The sequence below is a fragment of the Perissodus microlepis genome, chromosome 12 (assembly GCF_051167445.1).
Source record: "Perissodus microlepis isolate ML-2025 ecotype Zambia chromosome 12, ASM5116744v1, whole genome shotgun sequence".
Classification (NCBI taxonomy): domain Eukaryota; kingdom Metazoa; phylum Chordata; class Actinopteri; order Cichliformes; family Cichlidae; genus Perissodus; species Perissodus microlepis.
Window position 1 is genome coordinate 26,041,345 of NC_140472.1, and position 18,465 is coordinate 26,059,809.

At 40.9% G+C, this 18,465-nt stretch overlaps 1 protein-coding gene across 4 annotated transcripts in view; it reads left to right on the forward strand.

The window, feature by feature from the left end:
• Nucleotides 1-18,465, forward strand: part of nsd3 (nuclear receptor binding SET domain protein 3) — a 28,245-nt gene that overhangs the window by 3,775 nt on the left and 6,005 nt on the right. The window contains exons 3-24 of one of the 4 annotated variants that reach the window (XM_084946143.1): nucleotides 2,316-2,564; nucleotides 2,673-2,835; nucleotides 2,937-3,091; nucleotides 4,065-4,694; nucleotides 4,772-4,934; nucleotides 5,046-5,146; nucleotides 5,582-5,627; nucleotides 5,739-5,869; nucleotides 6,605-6,730; nucleotides 6,841-6,967; nucleotides 7,058-7,258; nucleotides 9,415-9,594; nucleotides 10,251-10,397; nucleotides 13,475-13,631; nucleotides 15,664-15,866; nucleotides 15,962-16,074; nucleotides 16,171-16,317; nucleotides 16,409-16,531; nucleotides 17,069-17,185; nucleotides 17,537-17,678; nucleotides 17,791-17,897; nucleotides 18,006-18,210. In XM_084946143.1, coding sequence (XP_084802269.1) covers nucleotides 2,316-2,564; nucleotides 2,673-2,835; nucleotides 2,937-3,091; nucleotides 4,065-4,694; nucleotides 4,772-4,934; nucleotides 5,046-5,146; nucleotides 5,582-5,627; nucleotides 5,739-5,869; nucleotides 6,605-6,730; nucleotides 6,841-6,967; nucleotides 7,058-7,258; nucleotides 9,415-9,594; nucleotides 10,251-10,397; nucleotides 13,475-13,631; nucleotides 15,664-15,866; nucleotides 15,962-16,074; nucleotides 16,171-16,317; nucleotides 16,409-16,531; nucleotides 17,069-17,185; nucleotides 17,537-17,678; nucleotides 17,791-17,897; nucleotides 18,006-18,210 — 3,733 coding nt within the window. Of the gene's footprint in view, nucleotides 1-2,315; nucleotides 2,565-2,672; nucleotides 2,836-2,936; nucleotides 3,092-4,064; nucleotides 4,695-4,768; nucleotides 4,935-5,045; nucleotides 5,147-5,581; nucleotides 5,628-5,738; nucleotides 5,870-6,604; nucleotides 6,731-6,840; nucleotides 6,968-7,057; nucleotides 7,259-9,414; nucleotides 9,595-10,250; nucleotides 10,398-13,474; nucleotides 13,632-15,663; nucleotides 15,867-15,961; nucleotides 16,075-16,170; nucleotides 16,318-16,408; nucleotides 16,532-17,068; nucleotides 17,186-17,536; nucleotides 17,679-17,790; nucleotides 17,898-18,005; nucleotides 18,211-18,465 lie in introns of all 4 variants that reach the window. The other 3 variants (XM_084946141.1, XM_084946144.1, XM_084946145.1) reach the window with 3 other exon arrangements.

Consider the following 18,465-nt stretch of genomic DNA (forward strand, 5'->3'; position numbering starts at 1 on the left):
GATGAGTTTAAAAACTCTCCAGAAGCTTAAAGGCTGCACATTATCAGGATCAGCCCCTTTAATTTAATCAAAGTTTGGATAGCAAGATAACAAGAGCTGTTCAAATGGAGGTCACGGGGTGAAAGTGCATTTTCCAGTCTTTATATAATGTATGCATACATACTATCGTCATTTAGCTCTGGTCAGCTACTGCCAGAGGATTTAACAAAATTTACCAGATTTGAACGATTCTGGTTGAGGTTGCGGCCAATCTGCTGTACTGTCTCTCTGAAAAAGACAAGGACTAATGTTTTATATTTATATAAAGTTTAAAAAAAACCTTCTTACTTGATGTTAGAGCTGAAATGATTAGCAACGTAATCAATTAGAGGATCAAAACGAAAACGATTAGAGATCCTGTTCACAGCTAATGTGAATACCAGATAACTGTGATGACCCTCAGCTCAGTTTGTTCACAGTGTTGCAGACAGTTCTTCATTCTTTCTTTCTTTCTTTCTTTCTTTCTTTCTTTCTTTCTTTCTTTCTTTCTAGGAAGAGTAAAGATCAAGTAAAAAGCACAAGTTTAATTATTTAGGGAACTTAAGGATAAATATTAAACTAATGCTGGTTTCAGCCTGTCAAAGAACAGAATTAACTGGTTATTGCTCCTTTTGTTTTAAATTAAAAATCTTTAAATTGTTTTTTCTCACAGGAATAAAAAAAATGCAGATAAAGAAACTTTATCAAAATATAACAAGCATCTGAAGTTTTCACATTGTTTTATTGTCAGGTTTTTATTAACATTTGCTCGTGTTTGGCAGTCCTCTTTAACATGAGCACATGTTTCTTCACAAATCTTTATGGCTGTACTAACAAACTCGCTGTGTGTGTTTGTTTTAAAACCTTGCTTTTAACTTTGTATGTTTTTATTAATGTGCATATTAGGAAACCTAAAGGGTTTGCTGGTCAAGGTTTGTGCATGGGAAGAAAGCACACACTGACTTTAATCTGAACCGCTGCATCCCGTGTCTGTTATTCCTTTGGTTTATAAATAATTAAATCCGAGAAAGACGTGTGAAACATAGTTCAGAGGTGCTGCAAACTAATTTGCTTCAGAACTTCAGTCTGGGGACCTCAATTAATGATTATTTTAATTATTACATAAACTAATTGTGTGTCTTCTACTATAACAGTTAATAGTTAACTAAAGCTAAACTAAAACTGGGTGTGGAAAAGCAGTTTTAGTTAAGTTATATAAAGCTTAAAAACTAGGCCTCAGAAAAACAGAACCAAGTTAAACAACTTGTCTTCTTGGAAATCATACGCAGGAAATGTCCTTGGTATTAGTCTTTGTCAGTTTGGTGCGTCATTTGAACATGCCCTCCCCTATTGTAACAGTTAAAAAGATGGAAATTACGGAAAACTGAAGTGAAACAGGCAAACTCATTTTGGATAGTACCGAATTGAAAACAAATGCTCAAAACCAAACAGAAAGAAAAAGCAAGCCGAAAACTTAAAAAACTGTAATAATGATGCCTCATGTACTTTTTTAGACAGCCGTCCAACACGTAAGCTCGGCCAGTCCACATACAGCGTGGAACTTTACATTACATTTTGGCTTTCCTGCACCTTATGCTTCTGCTCAGTAAAGGAAAAACTTGCATAAACACAATTATCTTCCCGTTTTAAAGACATTGTGTCCTTTAAAAATGCCTTTTTCCCCCTTTTCCCATGTTGTCATGGACATTGTCAGACATTGATGTCAGTGTGTGTTGACAAATACTTGTAAGCCAAAAGCTCACACTTAGACTGGTCTAAATGCTCTATTTTGTAAATTTATTTTTAACTCTTGACTCCGTATGATCTCGAAAGGAGTGGATATCATTATCAGGAAGTGTGAAGGTCGCTTTTGCTTATGAGGGGCAGCCAATCAGAAGGAAGTTCACTTACATAGAGCCCAAATGACAGATGATAAATAAACGGAGTATACCCAGGCTCAGTACTAGATAAATGAGGATTATTTTAACCATGAAGCTACTCTGCTGCAGTCCAAGAATAAAATTATGCGGATGGAAATGAACATAAAATGTCCTGTTTAAATCCCAAGACACCTTGGAAAAATAACTGTGCATATTAATTGGAAATCTTATCAGTCAATTTATTTTTTAATGGAATTATTACCGTGCACATCTTAGTTTACTTTTAATTATTCTTCAAAATCCCTAAAGCAGCGGACATCTGAGGAAATTCTGAGTTGTTTCTTTTCTAAAAACACAACAAAATGAACTGCCGTCTCATCGCAGCTGACTTCTTTCTGTTTATTTCCTCGTCTTCAGAAAGAGTCTCAGAAGAACGAGGCCGCTCAGGCGCAGCGCAGACATGAGAGGAAGAAGGAGAAGAGGAAAAAGAGTGCAAGACTGCTGCTGCAAGCTCAGGAACAGAGCCTGGACACGAGCCAAACACAGCCAGGTACCACAGGCCAGACAGAGGACACCCACGTCCAGCCGCCGCCAAAAGAAGCACCTCCGGTGCAGACAGAGAAGCCTCCGAAGACCGTTATTAAAACCGAACCAAAGACGCCGAAGGCAAGAGCTCATGTTCGCTCACCAAAGCAGTTTGAAGTCGTCGCAGATCAGCCGCTGTGGTTTGTAGTAAACATTTTGAAAACATAACAGTGACTTGTTCATGTTTAGGTTCCTAAGGTCCATCATCCATCAGTGATCCAGGAGACGGGCTTCTGTAAGGAGTTTGTAATAGGAGATCTGGTGTGGTCCAAGGTGGGTACCTACCCCTGGTGGCCCTGCATGGTGTCCTCAGACCCACAGATGAAGGTCCACACTCGCATCAACACCAGAGGTAAAATCCCTTAAACATCTTTGTTGTTCAAGTGTTTAAGTGTGTAAATGTGTAAACACAGAAGTGCCGCAACTTGTTTTCTTTCCTCTGCTGCCGTGCAGGTCACAGGGAATATCACGTCCAGTTCTTTGGCAGTGTCGCAGAGCGAGCGTGGATCCACGAGAAGAGGATAGTCATGTACCAGGGGAAGCAACAGTTTGACGAGCTTCAGTCAGAGACACTTCGCAAAACCACAAACCCTGTAGAGAGACACAAAGTATGCACAGATGGGAGATTTACTTTTAAGACTTAAAGAAAACAAACTGTTTAAACAGAATTTTTGTTGTTTTCGGCTTTTAAAAAGATCGTTTCAAAAATCTTTAACCAGAATTAACCATATAGTGGACCTGCTATGCTTTTCCTTATTTTCAGCCACTGTAACAATGGTGGATGCGCATATTAAAGAAATTAAAAATAAATTTCAAGTAATGAGGTCATCGTATGTGCAAGTAATCCCTCTTGAGTTAAAAGCTCAGGCTTTAGACCTCTGCAGCGGCACACATTTAAAAATGTTTGATTTTTGTTGAGTGGGTGAAAATTGGGATACTTGGTTTGAATGAATAATGAGCAAGTCTCATTTTTTTTTAAAGATTTTTCCCTTTTCTTAATGAAGGCATATTCTGAGCTGTCCTCTTCACATAACATCATCATCAGACATCCCATCCTCACTGGGATTATAAGACAGCTTTATGTAACATCAGTGTTTATAGTGGGGATTTCTCAGTGCCACTTTTTCATCTCCCATGCTGATGGTTAGTAATTTGATGCTGTCTTTTTCCCCTCTTACACAGCTAAGCCAATAATAAATTTACATGGAGACACGTCTGAGCTCGAGATATCAGTTTAACCCAATCAGATATTTTTAAATCTCAGTTACTTGTCACATCTGTCTTCATGGCATGCTGTTAACTGAGGTTGTACCACGTAGTTTTGGCTAATGGAGCACATCTGATTATATTTTCCCCAATGTGTTACCCACTATCTTTGACCAATATCGAACCAATCCCAATTCTTGGATCCGCACACCTCTTCTTTTGTTTTTAGTCATGTATGTAGTATGTGGAACACTTTTTTTTATTATTATTATTGTTCTAAAAACTCCCTGAAAAGCCTTCAGTTAATCCAAAATCATGAATGCCAGGGTTAGTACATATTTATAAGTTCATGAGTTTTCTTTTTTTCCTTATCAGCTAATGAAGCCTATCCCTCAGCGGGAACGTTCTCAGTGGGAGGTGGGTGTTGGTCACGCCGAGGATGCTTTTCTGATGACGAGACAGGAGCGAATTGACAACTACACCTTCATCTATGTGGACCCAGACCCTACTGAAGCCCCACCCAGCAAGAAACCCAACATCAGACCTGAGAAACGAAGCCGGCGCTCAAGCAGCTCGATCAGTAAGAAGGAGGACCGAGATGTAAAGTCACCAGATAGAGAGCAGCCTCCGCGACGGCAGCTTCCACGGAGACAGTGTAGTGTTTCAAACACAGATGACAATGCAAACTCCCAGGCCTCAAGTGAAGATAAGAACCAGAGGGGGGACCAACGTAAGACCAGCTCACCGAAACAGAATGCCGGCTGTGATGCACGAGCACAGCAGGACTCTCCGCCTCCGGTCAAAACGTGGAAAACGGCAGCTGCCAGGAAGCTGCTGCCTCTTTCTATCACAATGAAGAGGCTGAATGTGGAGATCACAAAATGTGACTGGCCTCTTATCCAGAAAAAAGCAGCTGCCTCCCCAAAGAAGGACAAAGAAGAAGAGAAGAAAGAGAGGGTGGAGAGAGAAGGCAGGCAGCCCGACCTGGGATACTGCTCACCTGAGGTTGGTCTAACTGACAGAAGAAGATGTACACAGCAGAAACATCCTGTAAGCTAATATCCAAATGTTGATTTCAGCAGGACAGCAGAGCTAAACCTGAGCCCAGTCCAGAGGAGGAGGAAGATGGGGATGAAGGAGAGGACGAGGGAGAGGAGAGGAGAGATTCCCCAGCGAGTCGGAGGAGTGAAGAGGGAGGATTGCAGCAGACCTCATCTCCGGGATCACACCACAGCAGTCCACAAGGTTGGCGAAACACAGACATGCAGAGTGTTTCTGTTGCATTTCTCAATTTTATGGATTAAATTGACAAAGTCAGAAAGAGATGCAGCTTAGTGTTTTGTTTTGGTTTTTTAGGTTCTCAAGAGAGGAAGCTTCAGCGGCGGTGTGTCAGAAGCAGGTCTGAGTCAGAGAGAGGCAACGATCTCGTCCCTAAGAAGAAAACCAAAAAAGAGCAGGTATTAGTCCTCCACAGGGAATCAGTATGCCATACCTTTCTCTCCCTGTCTTTTTTATAGATTTTTATAGAATATAAAAATATAATAAAGTAAAAATTGAAATATGAGCCTAGCACTTCTGTTCACGTAACAGCTTTAGCAGTTTGAAAGCTTATCAGATGCTAAAACGCTGCTAAAAGGATTTTGTAATATGATAGAGCTTTGGGCAGCTGTATTTTTCCTACACCGCAGGAGTTGGCAGGAGAACTGTGAAATTGTGTATCTGTCTTCCAAAATAATCCAGGTATGCATGTTTTGAGCTAGATTCAGATTTGTTTTGCAAACTTTCCTGAATTTTTGTGCAGGAATAGTTTCATTAAATTGAATGAGACAGCTTAGAATCCAAACTAAGAAGACCTGAGATAACCTGAACCTGCACTTTTAATCTCCTTGCAGGCTGAGATGGCTCCAGAGACCACGCTGAGGACAGGTTCACAGAAAGGTGAGCGATCATTCATTCACACACGCTGTAAATCATTTGTCATGGAAGCTCTTTGTACTTGTAGAAAGACAAAATCTGTCTCTTCTCCCCCCCCCCCATGTGATCGTGTAGGAGCTAGTGAGATCTCAGATGCGTGCAAGCCCCTGAAGAAGCGAAGCAGAGCATCAACAGATGTCGAAATGGCTTCATCTCAGTACAGAGACACGTCTGATTCAGACTCCAGAGGCCTCAACGACCCGCAGGTAGCCTTGAATGACATGGCCGAGGGCTTTTTTTTCTGCACACAAAATATTTGTCTCCATTGGTCCAGAGGCTAAATATCCATACATTATTTCCATGCATGCAGAGATGTTTACTGTTCATAGTGCAAAATTCGATCTCAGTCATGTTTTCATTATCTCTGATTCATTTTGCTCTTATTGCATTAATTTATTTTTATTCCTGTAAGCAATAGGCCTGTTCAGACCCCAAGATTGCACCTTTTAAAACCAGAAATGAGCACTTCTTAAGCTTTCACCTTCTTAAGGATGATCTTTTTTTTTATTTACATGTTTTCATATTCTTCTTTGGCTTCTCTGCTGCTGAAGAAAAGAAGACACTTGAAGCAGCTGATACTTTTTGTCATTCCTGTCATATATGTATTGTTATGATGATGGTCCACGTACAAGTAATTCCTGCAAACTCAAGCTCAGACTTGGGGCTGCTCATTTGCCAGTTTTTTCCTACTCTTTGATTTATATGTAGAGAGTGGATATTCCTAATTTGGTCATCTCAGATGCACAGCTCTGACTGTGAGCGCAGAAGCTTCTGTTTGCGAGGTACAGCCAATCAGGAAAAAGTAGGGTAAAGGAACTTAAACAGCTTGGTTTGATGAGGATACAATTCACAAAGGTCCAGTGTAAGATAAGAAAAAATGTCTGCACACCCGACGCATTGGTTAAACACTCTGGTTTACATTCAGTGCATCTCTGCTTCAGGGCTTATTTGGGAAGAGTCTTGATAGTCCAGCAGCAGCAGATGCAGACGCTTCAGATACTCAGTCTGTGGACTCTGGCTTGTCCCGTCAGGACAGCAGCACCAGCAAGAGGGACACTGTGTGCCAGGTCGGCGTTGCTCATGATTCACCTCAGTTCTGCTCTTTCTTCTAAACATTTACAGGCATTAGTTGTGTGGTATATTTTTAAACTGCCTCACTCTCTGTGTTTTTGTGTAGATCTGCGAGGTGTACGGAGATGGTTTGATGGTATGTGAAGGTGACTGCAACAAGCAGTTTCACATGGAGTGTCTCGGTTTGTCGTCCCCACCTGAAGGAAGATTTAGCTGCACAGAATGTAGAACAGGTGAGTGAATTCAAACACAACTACATATTTACCATCATATCTGCAGTGTTCGGCTTTTCTACAGCACGTTCTCTGACATTCCTTTTCTAGGGAACCATCCTTGTTTTAGCTGTAAAACAGTGGGCAGGGAGGTGACGCGCTGCTCTGTGTCTGGATGTGGTTGTTACTATCACGAGGACTGTGTCCGTAAACTCCCGGGAACCACCAGCAGCCCAGGCGGAGGTTTCAGCTGCCCTCAGCACAGTTGTTCAACCTGCTGCCTGGAGAGAGACCCACAACGAGCCAGTAAAGGTAGAACAGCTTCCCTTTTTTGTCTGTGACCTTTAGTAATTTCGTGGTTGAGTCTGTAGGGGTGTGAGCTGGTGATCGTTGGAAAAAGGGTGATTAAAATGGGACTCCTTAAGTGATGATACTGACTGACTAATAGAACAAAGCTCACATTGAAATCAAGCTTGTGATTCTTTGTTGAAATATGTAAGAGTTAAATGCATTAGAAGTAAATAGGAGTGTCTTCTTCAGAGAAAACAGACTGTGGGAGAACTTGTGCCAGATTTAATGACGAATACTTGGTGACAGCCTTGGCACAAACATCCTCTTCATCTCAAAGTTAAATTGCTCTGTTTGGTGAGAAGTACCTGGAGACTGTCGAGCACTGGAGAAAGTAAACTGGCTTGCTCCTGGAAAGGTCTTTAGGCGATCGTACATTATCCTGCAGGAAATATCTGCAAATGAGAAAAGATGCGCTTCGATGCAGAGGTGCTAAAAGTGATATCGACAACTATGATTTATACCAGGAGTGGGTGGTTCATTTTCCCAAGGGGCCACATGAGAAACTGGGACTGTAGTGGAAGACTGTAATAATAAGTGGAACTCAATTCTGCTCTTTATATGTGTGTTGTTGCAGCCATCCACAACAATCCCAGTATGTCAGGGAAACCCTTAGGAAAATGAACTGATTTATACCTTTGCCATCAGACATGAAAGTCATCCAAGTGGGAAGAGAGGAAAGGCTGGAAAGGAAAAAAAAACATGCCTAACACCTACCGGACACTGCTCTGGTTTTGCATGAAATTGCTTTGAAAAGGACTGAAAGAATAATTTTCAGTGAATTATATTTTGTATACAAATGGGGAAAAAACTTTATGATTCAAAGAAAAATCAAATAACACTGATTTCTTTTCACATACCTAAGATCATTATGAGTGTAAATGGATGCAGGAGAATGGGCAGGTGAGGACCTGTGCAACTTTGATAGGAGTCAAATCGTTTTAGGATTTTGCTTTACTGGATTTTTCTCAAGTCATGTTTCTCTGGTTCTTTAATCCACTTTTAATATCTATATATTTTTTTATGTGAAAATGTTAATGAGAGCAGTTGTATCCAAAAAGATACATTTGCAAATAGCTGAAGCTTTTGTTTAAAATAAATCAATACAAATCAATAGTGCTTAGGCACAGCAGGCTATCAGTCTTTATAATACAGTGGAGAAAACTTTTTATGAAGAACTTATTTTAAATCCAGTCCCAGCAGGAGAAACTCGTGTTGTTTTGTTCAGTATATGTCTACACAGCCCAAAGCAGCGACTCTCAATCTTTTTGACTTGTGATCTTTTGCGTTTTTGTAACACTTTGTTCTATTTTAGATGTTGAAAAGTCACATTTCCCCTCTGAGCTTCTCAGATGGCTTCTTTCAAAAAATAGTTTAGGTTCAAAAATGAGCCTTACCATTTTGTCTAGCTTAGTTTTTTTTCCTTTTTAACCTGAGTAAATACTGCACAAATCTCCAGGTTTTCTTGTGCCCTATTGAAAATTTATTGTCAGATTCTGTTTTGTTGTTTAAGTACTGTGAAGATAGATTTCAATAACTTAGAGCTGAAGTCTCTGTAGTCGGTTGTGTTTTTCCTTTTGCTTTCCTTTAATTACAGCTGGAGCCCATTAAAGGAATATGACCTATTTGTTTTTAATAGAATCTCAGCAGTAAAAAGAAGTGAGCAGAGCTGTGTTGTTAGGCTGAGTGATTAATTGGATTGCAATTATACTTCCATTTTTGTTTTTTAATGATCACGAAAAGAAGGTAATCTGCATAAAACAGAACAGTTGCCACTTCCTGCATCTCGGATCTACAAGGACCCCTCATCCTGTCTACTTCCAGCAGTGTCTTCACGTGACTCCAGTGCATGTCTTCAGGATGGCTTGAGGGCCTCTGTCTGCACCCTGGTCATAAAGACCCAGACCATGTGCACCTCTTTTTGTTTTTTACTTTTTTTTTTTATGTATTTATTTTTTAGCAGCCCTAGAGTACAGTTGAATACTCCAGAATAATTACCTCCTACCTAATCATTTTTCCTTGACCTTCTTGGAGAACGTCACAAGGCCAAAGACATAAAGGCAAATTTATACCACGATTGTGGTAAAATCTGCTCTCTCTCTCATCGGTTTCCCCTCCAGGTCGTCTGATTCGTTGTATCCGCTGTCCGTTGGCCTATCACACCAGCGACAGCTGCGTGGCGGCAGGCAGTGTCATCCTTACTCACCACATCATGATCTGCAGCAACCACGGCAGCGCCAAGAAGAACGGCCTCCTCACCTCCCCCGTCAACGTGGGATGGTGCTTCCTGTGTGCCCGAGGTAAGCTTTCCCCACCGTACACACCGACAAACCCCCGAGCCAAAGGAGTGACGTTCCCCCTCGCCCCATGCTGCAGACACAAGCAGTCCTTAATTACACCAGACGATTTGAATCTTGTGGCGAAATCCAAGATCGATTCTTCTTGCCTGCATCATCTCATATTGTCATCTTTTTTTTGTTTGTTTGTTTTATATACACTTTTAACCTCTTTTTGACGCAGTAACATCTCATTTGGGTATCTTTAATATTACACGTTTCATGTTTGGCTTTGTTGTTCATGGATAGCAGTGCTGTGTCTGTTTTCCATCACGATACTAATACTGTGAACGACTCGGGCTGTTACACTGCACTCCACTTAAAAGAACCACGTCTGTCCTGAGTGCCGATGAAAGAAAACATCCTTTTTTCTTTGTGACTTTTAGCTCGTTTAAGCCTCACATTTAACTTCAAGTTGAGTGCACTGTCTGGCCTCTTTCTGTTGAGACCAACTTTGTTTTACTTTTTGTTTTGTTTTTTGTGCGTGTTACAACTGTGTGTGAGTATGTGTGTTTGTGTGGCTGTGCACGTGTGTTTGTTCTTTCTCTTTTTGTAAACTTTGGGTAATTTTCGAGTTTGACTGCGGCTCACCCCCGTCTCTTCCTGTGTGTCTTGTGTAGGGCTGTTAGTGCAAGACCTTACTGACACCATATTAAGTTCATATGCCTATAAGTCCCACTACCTTCTGACTGAGTCAAATCGTGCTGAGTTGAAATTACCTATGATTCCCTCTCCTTCGTCAGCTACCAAAAAGAATGTTGGGAAAGGTAACTGAACAGTTTTTCTCTTTCTCCTTTGTCCCACTGGTCTGTGTTTGTGTTGTGCCTGCTCCCATTCTGACCCCCCCTCCCTCCCTTTTTGTACACATCTTTCATTTCAAAGCCTTGAGGTGCAAAGTTAATTAACTGACTACACATGCAGTTAATTTTAACGCAGAGTGACGCAGAGTAACTTCAGCCAAGTTCCCTAACACATTAACAAAACAACAGTGGGCCTCATGCAAGAATTAAGTCTTGTGCTCTCATCCCAAGCCTCTCATTGAAGGGTTGCATATGAGAAGCCAGTCACAAAAGTAAAGTTATTGTAAAATTGGTCTTTCAAAGATATTACATTTAGAAAGGCACAAGTGTACATCAATTCTGTTTAGCTGTGTACTGCTGACTCATTGCCACACAATAATAGCGCAGTAGATTAGGCAGAAATTGTACTCTTGTATATAATAAAAGGACAAAAAAGGAAATTCTTTAACTGATGAACCTGGAGTGAGGAATTACCGACTCGCTGGAGTTTGGTGTGCAATTATTTAGATTGAATTTATTCATTTATGCAAAATTTGTAATATTTAAGGCAATCAATCCGTGGATATTGTCACTGTACTATACAACTAGGCCTCATGGCTACGTATTCATATTAAAGATATGAAAAAGATACATTTGTGCTTGTTCATTAATCAACAAAATTAAAAGAGATGGCGACATAACTGAAATAACACATCTCATCTGCCTAAGTATGTTATTACGATAGACTCTATAAAAGATGGACGTAGCTTCTGGGTCTGAAAAGTAAAGCCAAACATGTCTTCTGTGGTAATGGTCATTGCAAAGACACTTTTGGTTGTATCAAAGTAAACGCGTTCATGACTTTACTGGCTCATTGACTTCTTTGGGGTCATAATGAATAAAACATGAATGTTGTTTTGTAAATTATGATTGTTCTCAGAGTCAAAAAGAAGTGTTTTCCAGAGTAAATGAAACCTTGCAGACTTTCCAAGACCAACTCTAAGGTGTCAGGATGTTTTCTTTTTGATGCTAAAGATACTTCTTTATAGCTTTATGACTTTGGCTGAATATTTGGGCATCTATGATGTGAGTTTGACTGAGCAGACACCCTGGTACTATTTGAATGATAAGAACCTAAACTTTGAAATGCCTTTAAACCTTCGTACAGTACTCTACATGTATAAAAGGGAATAATTTGGCATGAAGTTAGAGGCGACAAATTCTCTCTGCAAAGTTACGATGGGAAGCAATGAAGAGGAACCAGTGTCACAAACATGGATACTGTTCAGCAGGATGAGAGGTATTTGGTTATTCGTCTTAATTTAAGTCAATTACAGAATAAAGCAGCGGTCTCCAACCTTTTTTGCGCCACGGACCGGTTTATGCCCGACAATATTTTCACGGACCGGCCTTTAAGGTGTCGCAGATAAATACAACAAAATAAAACTAGTACCGGTACCGAAAAAAAGAAGATTTATTCACAACACACGTGAAAAGACCCAGGAAAACCGAGTTAACGATAAAAACGATAACAAAATAACGCTGAAAACTGATAAAAACCCTGAAAACCATACATTTCATACCTGAGCCTCAACTCTCGCGGCCCGGTACCAAACGACTCACGGACCGGTCCGAGGCCCGGGAGTTGGGGACCGCTGGAATAAAGGATGGTCAGTGCAAAGCTAAAAGTCAGACTAATGTGGAAAAATCTCTTTTTAACACAACTGATCTGAACAGCTCATGAATTTTGTTCACTCATCCTGTTGAACGTGAAAAGTTCTTATTTATCGTAGATCTGCTTTGTTTGTATGAGTGGTTCTTGCATGAGGCCCATCGTAAAATTGGTTGCGCATCAGCAACCAATCTACAAACTTCTTTGCTAAAATAGTCGGTTATAAAGAAAATAAATCAGTTTATCTGCTGGTAAAATAAAATTGGTCCTTAGACCTGCAGCATGGATGTATGAAGTCCCAGTGCAGGGACGGACGCTCTGGGATGGTTTAGGTTCTCTCTGTGGTTTGTGGAGCTTCTCGCTGCTGGAGGCACATTGCTTCTCTGCTTCAGCACTCTGGGCTTGGTTTTGATTTGAAAGACCTCGCCAGGCGTCACCTCTTTTATGGCAACTGCAACTAAGTTTGTTTTTGACTGAAAATTTCAAACAGTATGACATTTTGGCTCCCCTCATGTTTTTGAGCTTTGACCTGCCTTGGATGGAATATAATCCTAATCATTTAGTACAATTAAGCAAAGAATTGTTTCCGGGTGATGGAGGTTAAATTACAGGGTTTTTTCTTATTTTTTAAAAAAATTATAATTCTGCTATTGCATTTTTTTTTTAATTACATTTTGGAAATGGAAATACTGTAAAGATTTGATTCCATGCAAGCTGGTCTGTGCAGAATGTGATATGTGTGATGGGAAAAGTTTGCTTTATGAGCTGGACTGCATGCCGGCTTTTTGCCAGTACTTTGTTATTTGAGTATAACCCTGATTCATTGTTAACCTGCTGGCTGATTTTTATTCCGGTGCTGCCGCATGTATTTCCCATAAGACTGGTCTTGGTACAGTGCTCTGAATCTGATTGCCAGACATGCTGTAACCGCTGCAATAAATTGCTATACCCAAACCTGGAAACCTATGCAGGGTTTCCAATCATTTCATTCATGCCGTCAGGCTGTTACAGGAGGCTTCACTCAGGCCAGAAGGTCCTAGCCTTAGTTTTTCATTTAGATGTTATTGTGGTAGGAATGTCTTCCTAAAGAACACTGTTTTAACTCACATTAGATGCTAGAAAACCACAAATGTATTCTGTATTTATAGACTTTGTACTAGTTGTACTTTTAGTTAATAGGCTTGTCTGCAAATGAGATTCAGAGTTTGACCAGGTGTTAAGGTGCATCACCTAATCATGCACTCCTCCTCTCTTTGCATACCCACCCCCTCCCCACAACGCATGCACACACACACACACACACACATACACATACACATACACATACACATACAAACACACATCCATACACACATACGCAAACACACACATGTATACATCCATACAAATGTAGGAGGCAAGTTGCTGTGCTGCGACTCATGCCCAGCTTCCTTCCACCCGGAGTGTCTGGAGATGGAGATGCCGGAGGGGTCGTGGTCCTGCAGCGATTGCAGGGCAGGGAAGAAACCTCACTACAAACAAATTGTCTGGGTCAAACTAGGCAACTACAGGTAGGAAGCACAGATTGGGGACAGCTGAGGGTTATGCAGCTGTCACTTTGTGGTATGGATGCATTTAAAGGATAAGATAGTGATAGTTTAGATTTCAGTGCATGATTTTTACCTTTTAATCCTATTTTAAAAAACACACAAAAAAACCCCCACAGAAAGTTGATTGCACGTAGAGTCTTCTGTGTCATAGACCTCCGCTGTTGTCCAGAAACCCAGTAATGACCAGCAATACTGTTTCCTTTCTTATAATAATCCTTCTACTCTTGATAATTTAAATCTGCCACAGAAGCTGAAACTGTTCAAGTATCTTTTGTCCAGAGCCTTAAAAAAAATTAAGACCAACAATCAGCCACAATATTAAAACCACCTTCCTAATACCGTTTATGTCCCCCTAGTGCTGCCAACACATGTCTGATGCATCAAGGCATAGAATCCACTGAATGTTTCCTTTAGTATCGGGTACCATGACGTTAGCAGAAGATCCTTTAAGTCCTTCAAGTTGCAGAAGTTGCTGCTCAGTCAGAATGAGGATTTAGAGACTTTGGAGACCCAAGCAATATTTGTTTATTTAGCACTTTTTCCTCTCAAGAGTTACAAAGTCCTTTACAAAAGCCAGTATTCATAATAAAAGGTTAAAATAAAAGACACTAAAATTAAACCGAGCAGAAGACAAAAGAAATCATCATCAATCATTCTCCATTCCTGCTAGAAAACACCATCAGAGTGAACGCCTGCAATGAAGTTATGTATCTGGTCATGCAACAGTGTTTGTTCCATGTCATCGTAACAACCACATGAATACAAAAAACACTGATAGGAGCATCACACTGTCTCTGTCAGCTGTTATTCTTTCCATAGTGCATCCTAACTGCCATGTCAGTGCGCCCCAGGGTGGCTACAATGTAGCTTGCCATCACCAGTGTGTGAATGGGTGGATGACTGGATGTGTAAAGCACTTTGGGGTCCTTAGGGACTTGTAAAGCGCTATAAAAATACAGGCCATTTACCATTTCTTCCCCAGGTAAACAACACACACTCACCCAGCCCTTCACATGACGTAAAGAAGACATGATTCATCAGACTAGACGACCAGTGATCCATTTTTGATGCTCACATGACCACTGCTTGTGCTTAAAGCTAGCATGAGAGTGCTGACTGTTTTATTCATCAGTCTGTCATGGCCACCATTAAGAGTTTCACTTATTTGTGCTACAGTAGCTCATCTGGCAGATCAGCTACACAGGACAGCCTTTATTCCTCAGTGTTATCAGAGACAATAATCTCAGTTCTCTGCTTGTATTCCCATGGGCCTCTGTTGGTAAATGCTGTGTACTGGAAACGCAAAACAAGACATACATCGCAGTTTGTCTCTTAAATCTTTGAGAGACACACAACCTATTTTTTCAGCTTCTAACACATACGTTTTAAGAATAGACTGTTAACCAGCTGCCTAATATATCCCACCCCATCATAGAGGATCTTGTAACTAGACTATTTTATTTAGCTGAGCTGTCAGTGGTTTAAACGATCTGTTTTTTACTTGCGTCTGCAGCAGGAAGAAATCTAATATGAGCCTGAGAACCGCAAACATGTCAGGGGGGTGCGTGCATGCAGATTGTTGGTCTTGGTCTGTTTAAACTCGGTGTAGCACATTGTTTTCACACCTCATGGGGAAACAGGATGTGATAATATAAATGCAGGTATTCAGGAAACACTGAGCAGTGCTTTTCGCTCTCACACCGACTGTCAGTCAGGCTCAATATTTGTCTCACAGTTTAGAATCTTCTGGCAGATTAAAGGTGTGCACGCAGATAATTATTAATCTGTTGATGAAGCAGCTCTGAATTTGATTAAAAAAACAACATTTCTAGGCAGAAACAAATAAATACAGTATTTCCTCTCTAAGTCATGGTTCACCTTTTCGAGGACTCGCTGCATCGTGGATTTATCTGTAAATTTAGATTGCCTATAGGTATTTTTATTCTTATTCACTTTTGCCCTTGATTTTCTAATGATGTCCCTTGCCTGCCAGGTGGTGGCCTGCAGAGATCTGCAACCCTCGTCTGGTGCCATCAAACATTCAGAGTCTTCGGCACGATATTGGTGACTTCCCGGTTTTCTTCTTTGGCTCCCATGACTACTACTGGATCAACCAAGGCCGCGTCTTCCCATACGTGGAGAATGACAAGAACTTTGTCACAGGACAGATCAATATTAACAAAACCTTCAAGAAAGGTAACATATTCCTAAAATCCTTCCTTCTAATCTGTTGTGATTTCACTTCAAGCCAAAAGAAAAGATGATTTTCTGAGTCGCTATTCATCTTTTAGCTCTGGAAGAAGCAGCCCGGCGCTTTCAGGAGCTTAAGGCGCAGAGGGAGAGCAGGGAGGCTCTAAAACAGGACCGCAATTCTCGCAAACCACCACCCTACAAGTTCATCAAGGTGAGCAGATGGAAAGACCAAAAGGTGGTTATAAGTTTTGATCGTCAAGTCTTTAGGGTTGTTACTAATTCGGTGGCTGCTTTGTTTTCCTGTCAGTCCAACAAGCCTGTGGGGAAAGTTCAGGTGCACGTGGCCGACTTGTCAGAAATTCAGCGATGCAACTGCAAGCCAGCAGACGAGCATCCCTGCAGCCTGGAGTCCCAGTGTCTCAACCGCATGCTGCAGTACGAGTGTCACCCACAGGTCTGCGTGCATCTTTGGGTTTTTATGTCATTTGTGATTCAGGTAATAAAATCTAACTTTTAACTTTCTGTGGTTGTGCTCCTGTGATCAGGTGTGCCCTGCAGGAGACAGCTGTGAGAATCAGTGTTTCTCCAAACGGCTGTATGCAGAAACAGAAGTGATAAAGACGGAAGGGTGTGGCTGGGGCCTCAGGACAAACCAGGCACTGAAGAAGGTGGGCGCTGCACTTAAAATGCAGACCTTTCTTCTAAAGAGCATCAGCACATCTGATTTGTATTTGCTACAAGCTGAAATGTGAAATAAAGCAATCTAAACTAGTTTAACAATCAAATTAAACACAGAAAAATACTGAAAAATAAAAAAACTGAATAGATTAGAATAAAAGCTCTTCTTATTAATCTTGCAAGCTGCCTACCCTGTAGAAAAGCTTTTAAACGCCCCAGTGTCTGTGATATTTGTTAACATATGTTCATTTATGCTATAAGTATCTTCTTCTGCATACAAACAAAAACATCTGAGTGCAGTAGCAGTTTCTAGATGTGTAAATTCATAAAACCTTCCGTGGGTGTATATATTTAAACTTAGAAATCAGTTTCATCTGCCAGGCAAGAGTGTAAAAGTTCAGCAAATCAGTGGTTTTCATATGTGTGTTTGTTATTTGTTGTCAGTCTGCTTCCTAGCAATAAGTATTTTTAAGTGCGTGTCTGTGTAATACCTAAAACAATATAAATGTGTTTGTTGTTTCCTGCAGGGTGACTTTGTGGCCGAGTATGTGGGAGAGGTGATAGACTCAGAAGAGTGCCAGCAGCGAATCAAACGTGCCCATGAAAATCATGTGACCAACTTCTACATGCTCACCCTCACCAAGGTAACATCTGTGACGTTTACTGGACACTCAGGATACACAGTGCTAACAACAATAGATAACATACAACAGGTAACAATAGGTAACATACAACAAGTTGTAATATTAGTCAGATAATCCATTAGAAACGCCCCCAAAAGACTCCAACATACTTTTCAGTGATCTTAAATTGGGGTTTTTTTCACTTCCTCATTGATTTAATTTTTCAGTCCTTGACTGTCCCATTTATTTGTTCATCCATTCATTTCCTTGTCCGATTTGGGGTCAGTTCACATAACATCCCTGATACATAAATCGTCCACAGAAGAACATTTCCTAAACTCTGGTGTCTTAATACTCACATCTTCCTGGTAGGATCGTGTCATCGACGCTGGCCCAAAAGGAAACTCGTCTCGGTTTATTAACCACAGCTGCAGCCCAAACTGCGAAACCCAGAAGTGGACGGTAAACGGCGACGTTCGTATTGGAATCTTTGCCCTTTGTGACATCGAGGCTGGTGAGTTAATCTGCAGCTCTGACACACATTTTCCTTCATGTATATTAAATGTACTGAGAGCAAGTTGGATGATTCCCATTTAATGTTGCTCTTCTCCCTGGTGTCCCTGCAGGCACAGAGCTGACGTTTAACTACAATCTGCACTGTGTGGGCAACAGGAGAACGTCGTGTCACTGTGGATCAGACAACTGCTCTGGATTTCTTGGGGTCCAGCCATCGGTGAGGATGTTTGTCATCCCCATTAAAATTCAGAGTACCTAAGAAGGAGCAGCCAAGTTTGGAACCTGTGTTTGATACCTCTTTCTTGTTTTATCACATTTCCTGCAGAGTGCTGCAGTGACGGAGAAAGAGGAAAAGGCCAGGAATGCAAAGATGAAGCAGAAGAAGCGGAAATTGCGGCCGGAGGGCAAACACACACACGAGTACTTTTGCTTCTGCTGCGGAAAAGGAGGAGAGCTGGTGATGTGTGACAGGAAGGACTGCCCAAAAGCGTATCACCTGCTGTGTCTCAACCTCACCAAACCGCCATACGGTAACAACAGAAATGACTTTCTGCATCCTTTTGTTTAGTTTGTGTTGCTCCTGAAACGTTTCTGCAGGTCAGTTTCTTGCAGTTTTCCAGGGGTTTTTTTTGTCTTCTTTTTTTTTTTAAAAATTGTCTGTCTGTACTTTCAAACCTTCTCTATAATACTAAGTTATCAGTAATGTACCGGAAATTAAAGCAGATGTATTAGGACAGGATATTAGAAGAATTTCCTGTTCTGTAAATCATCTCATTGACAGCTCA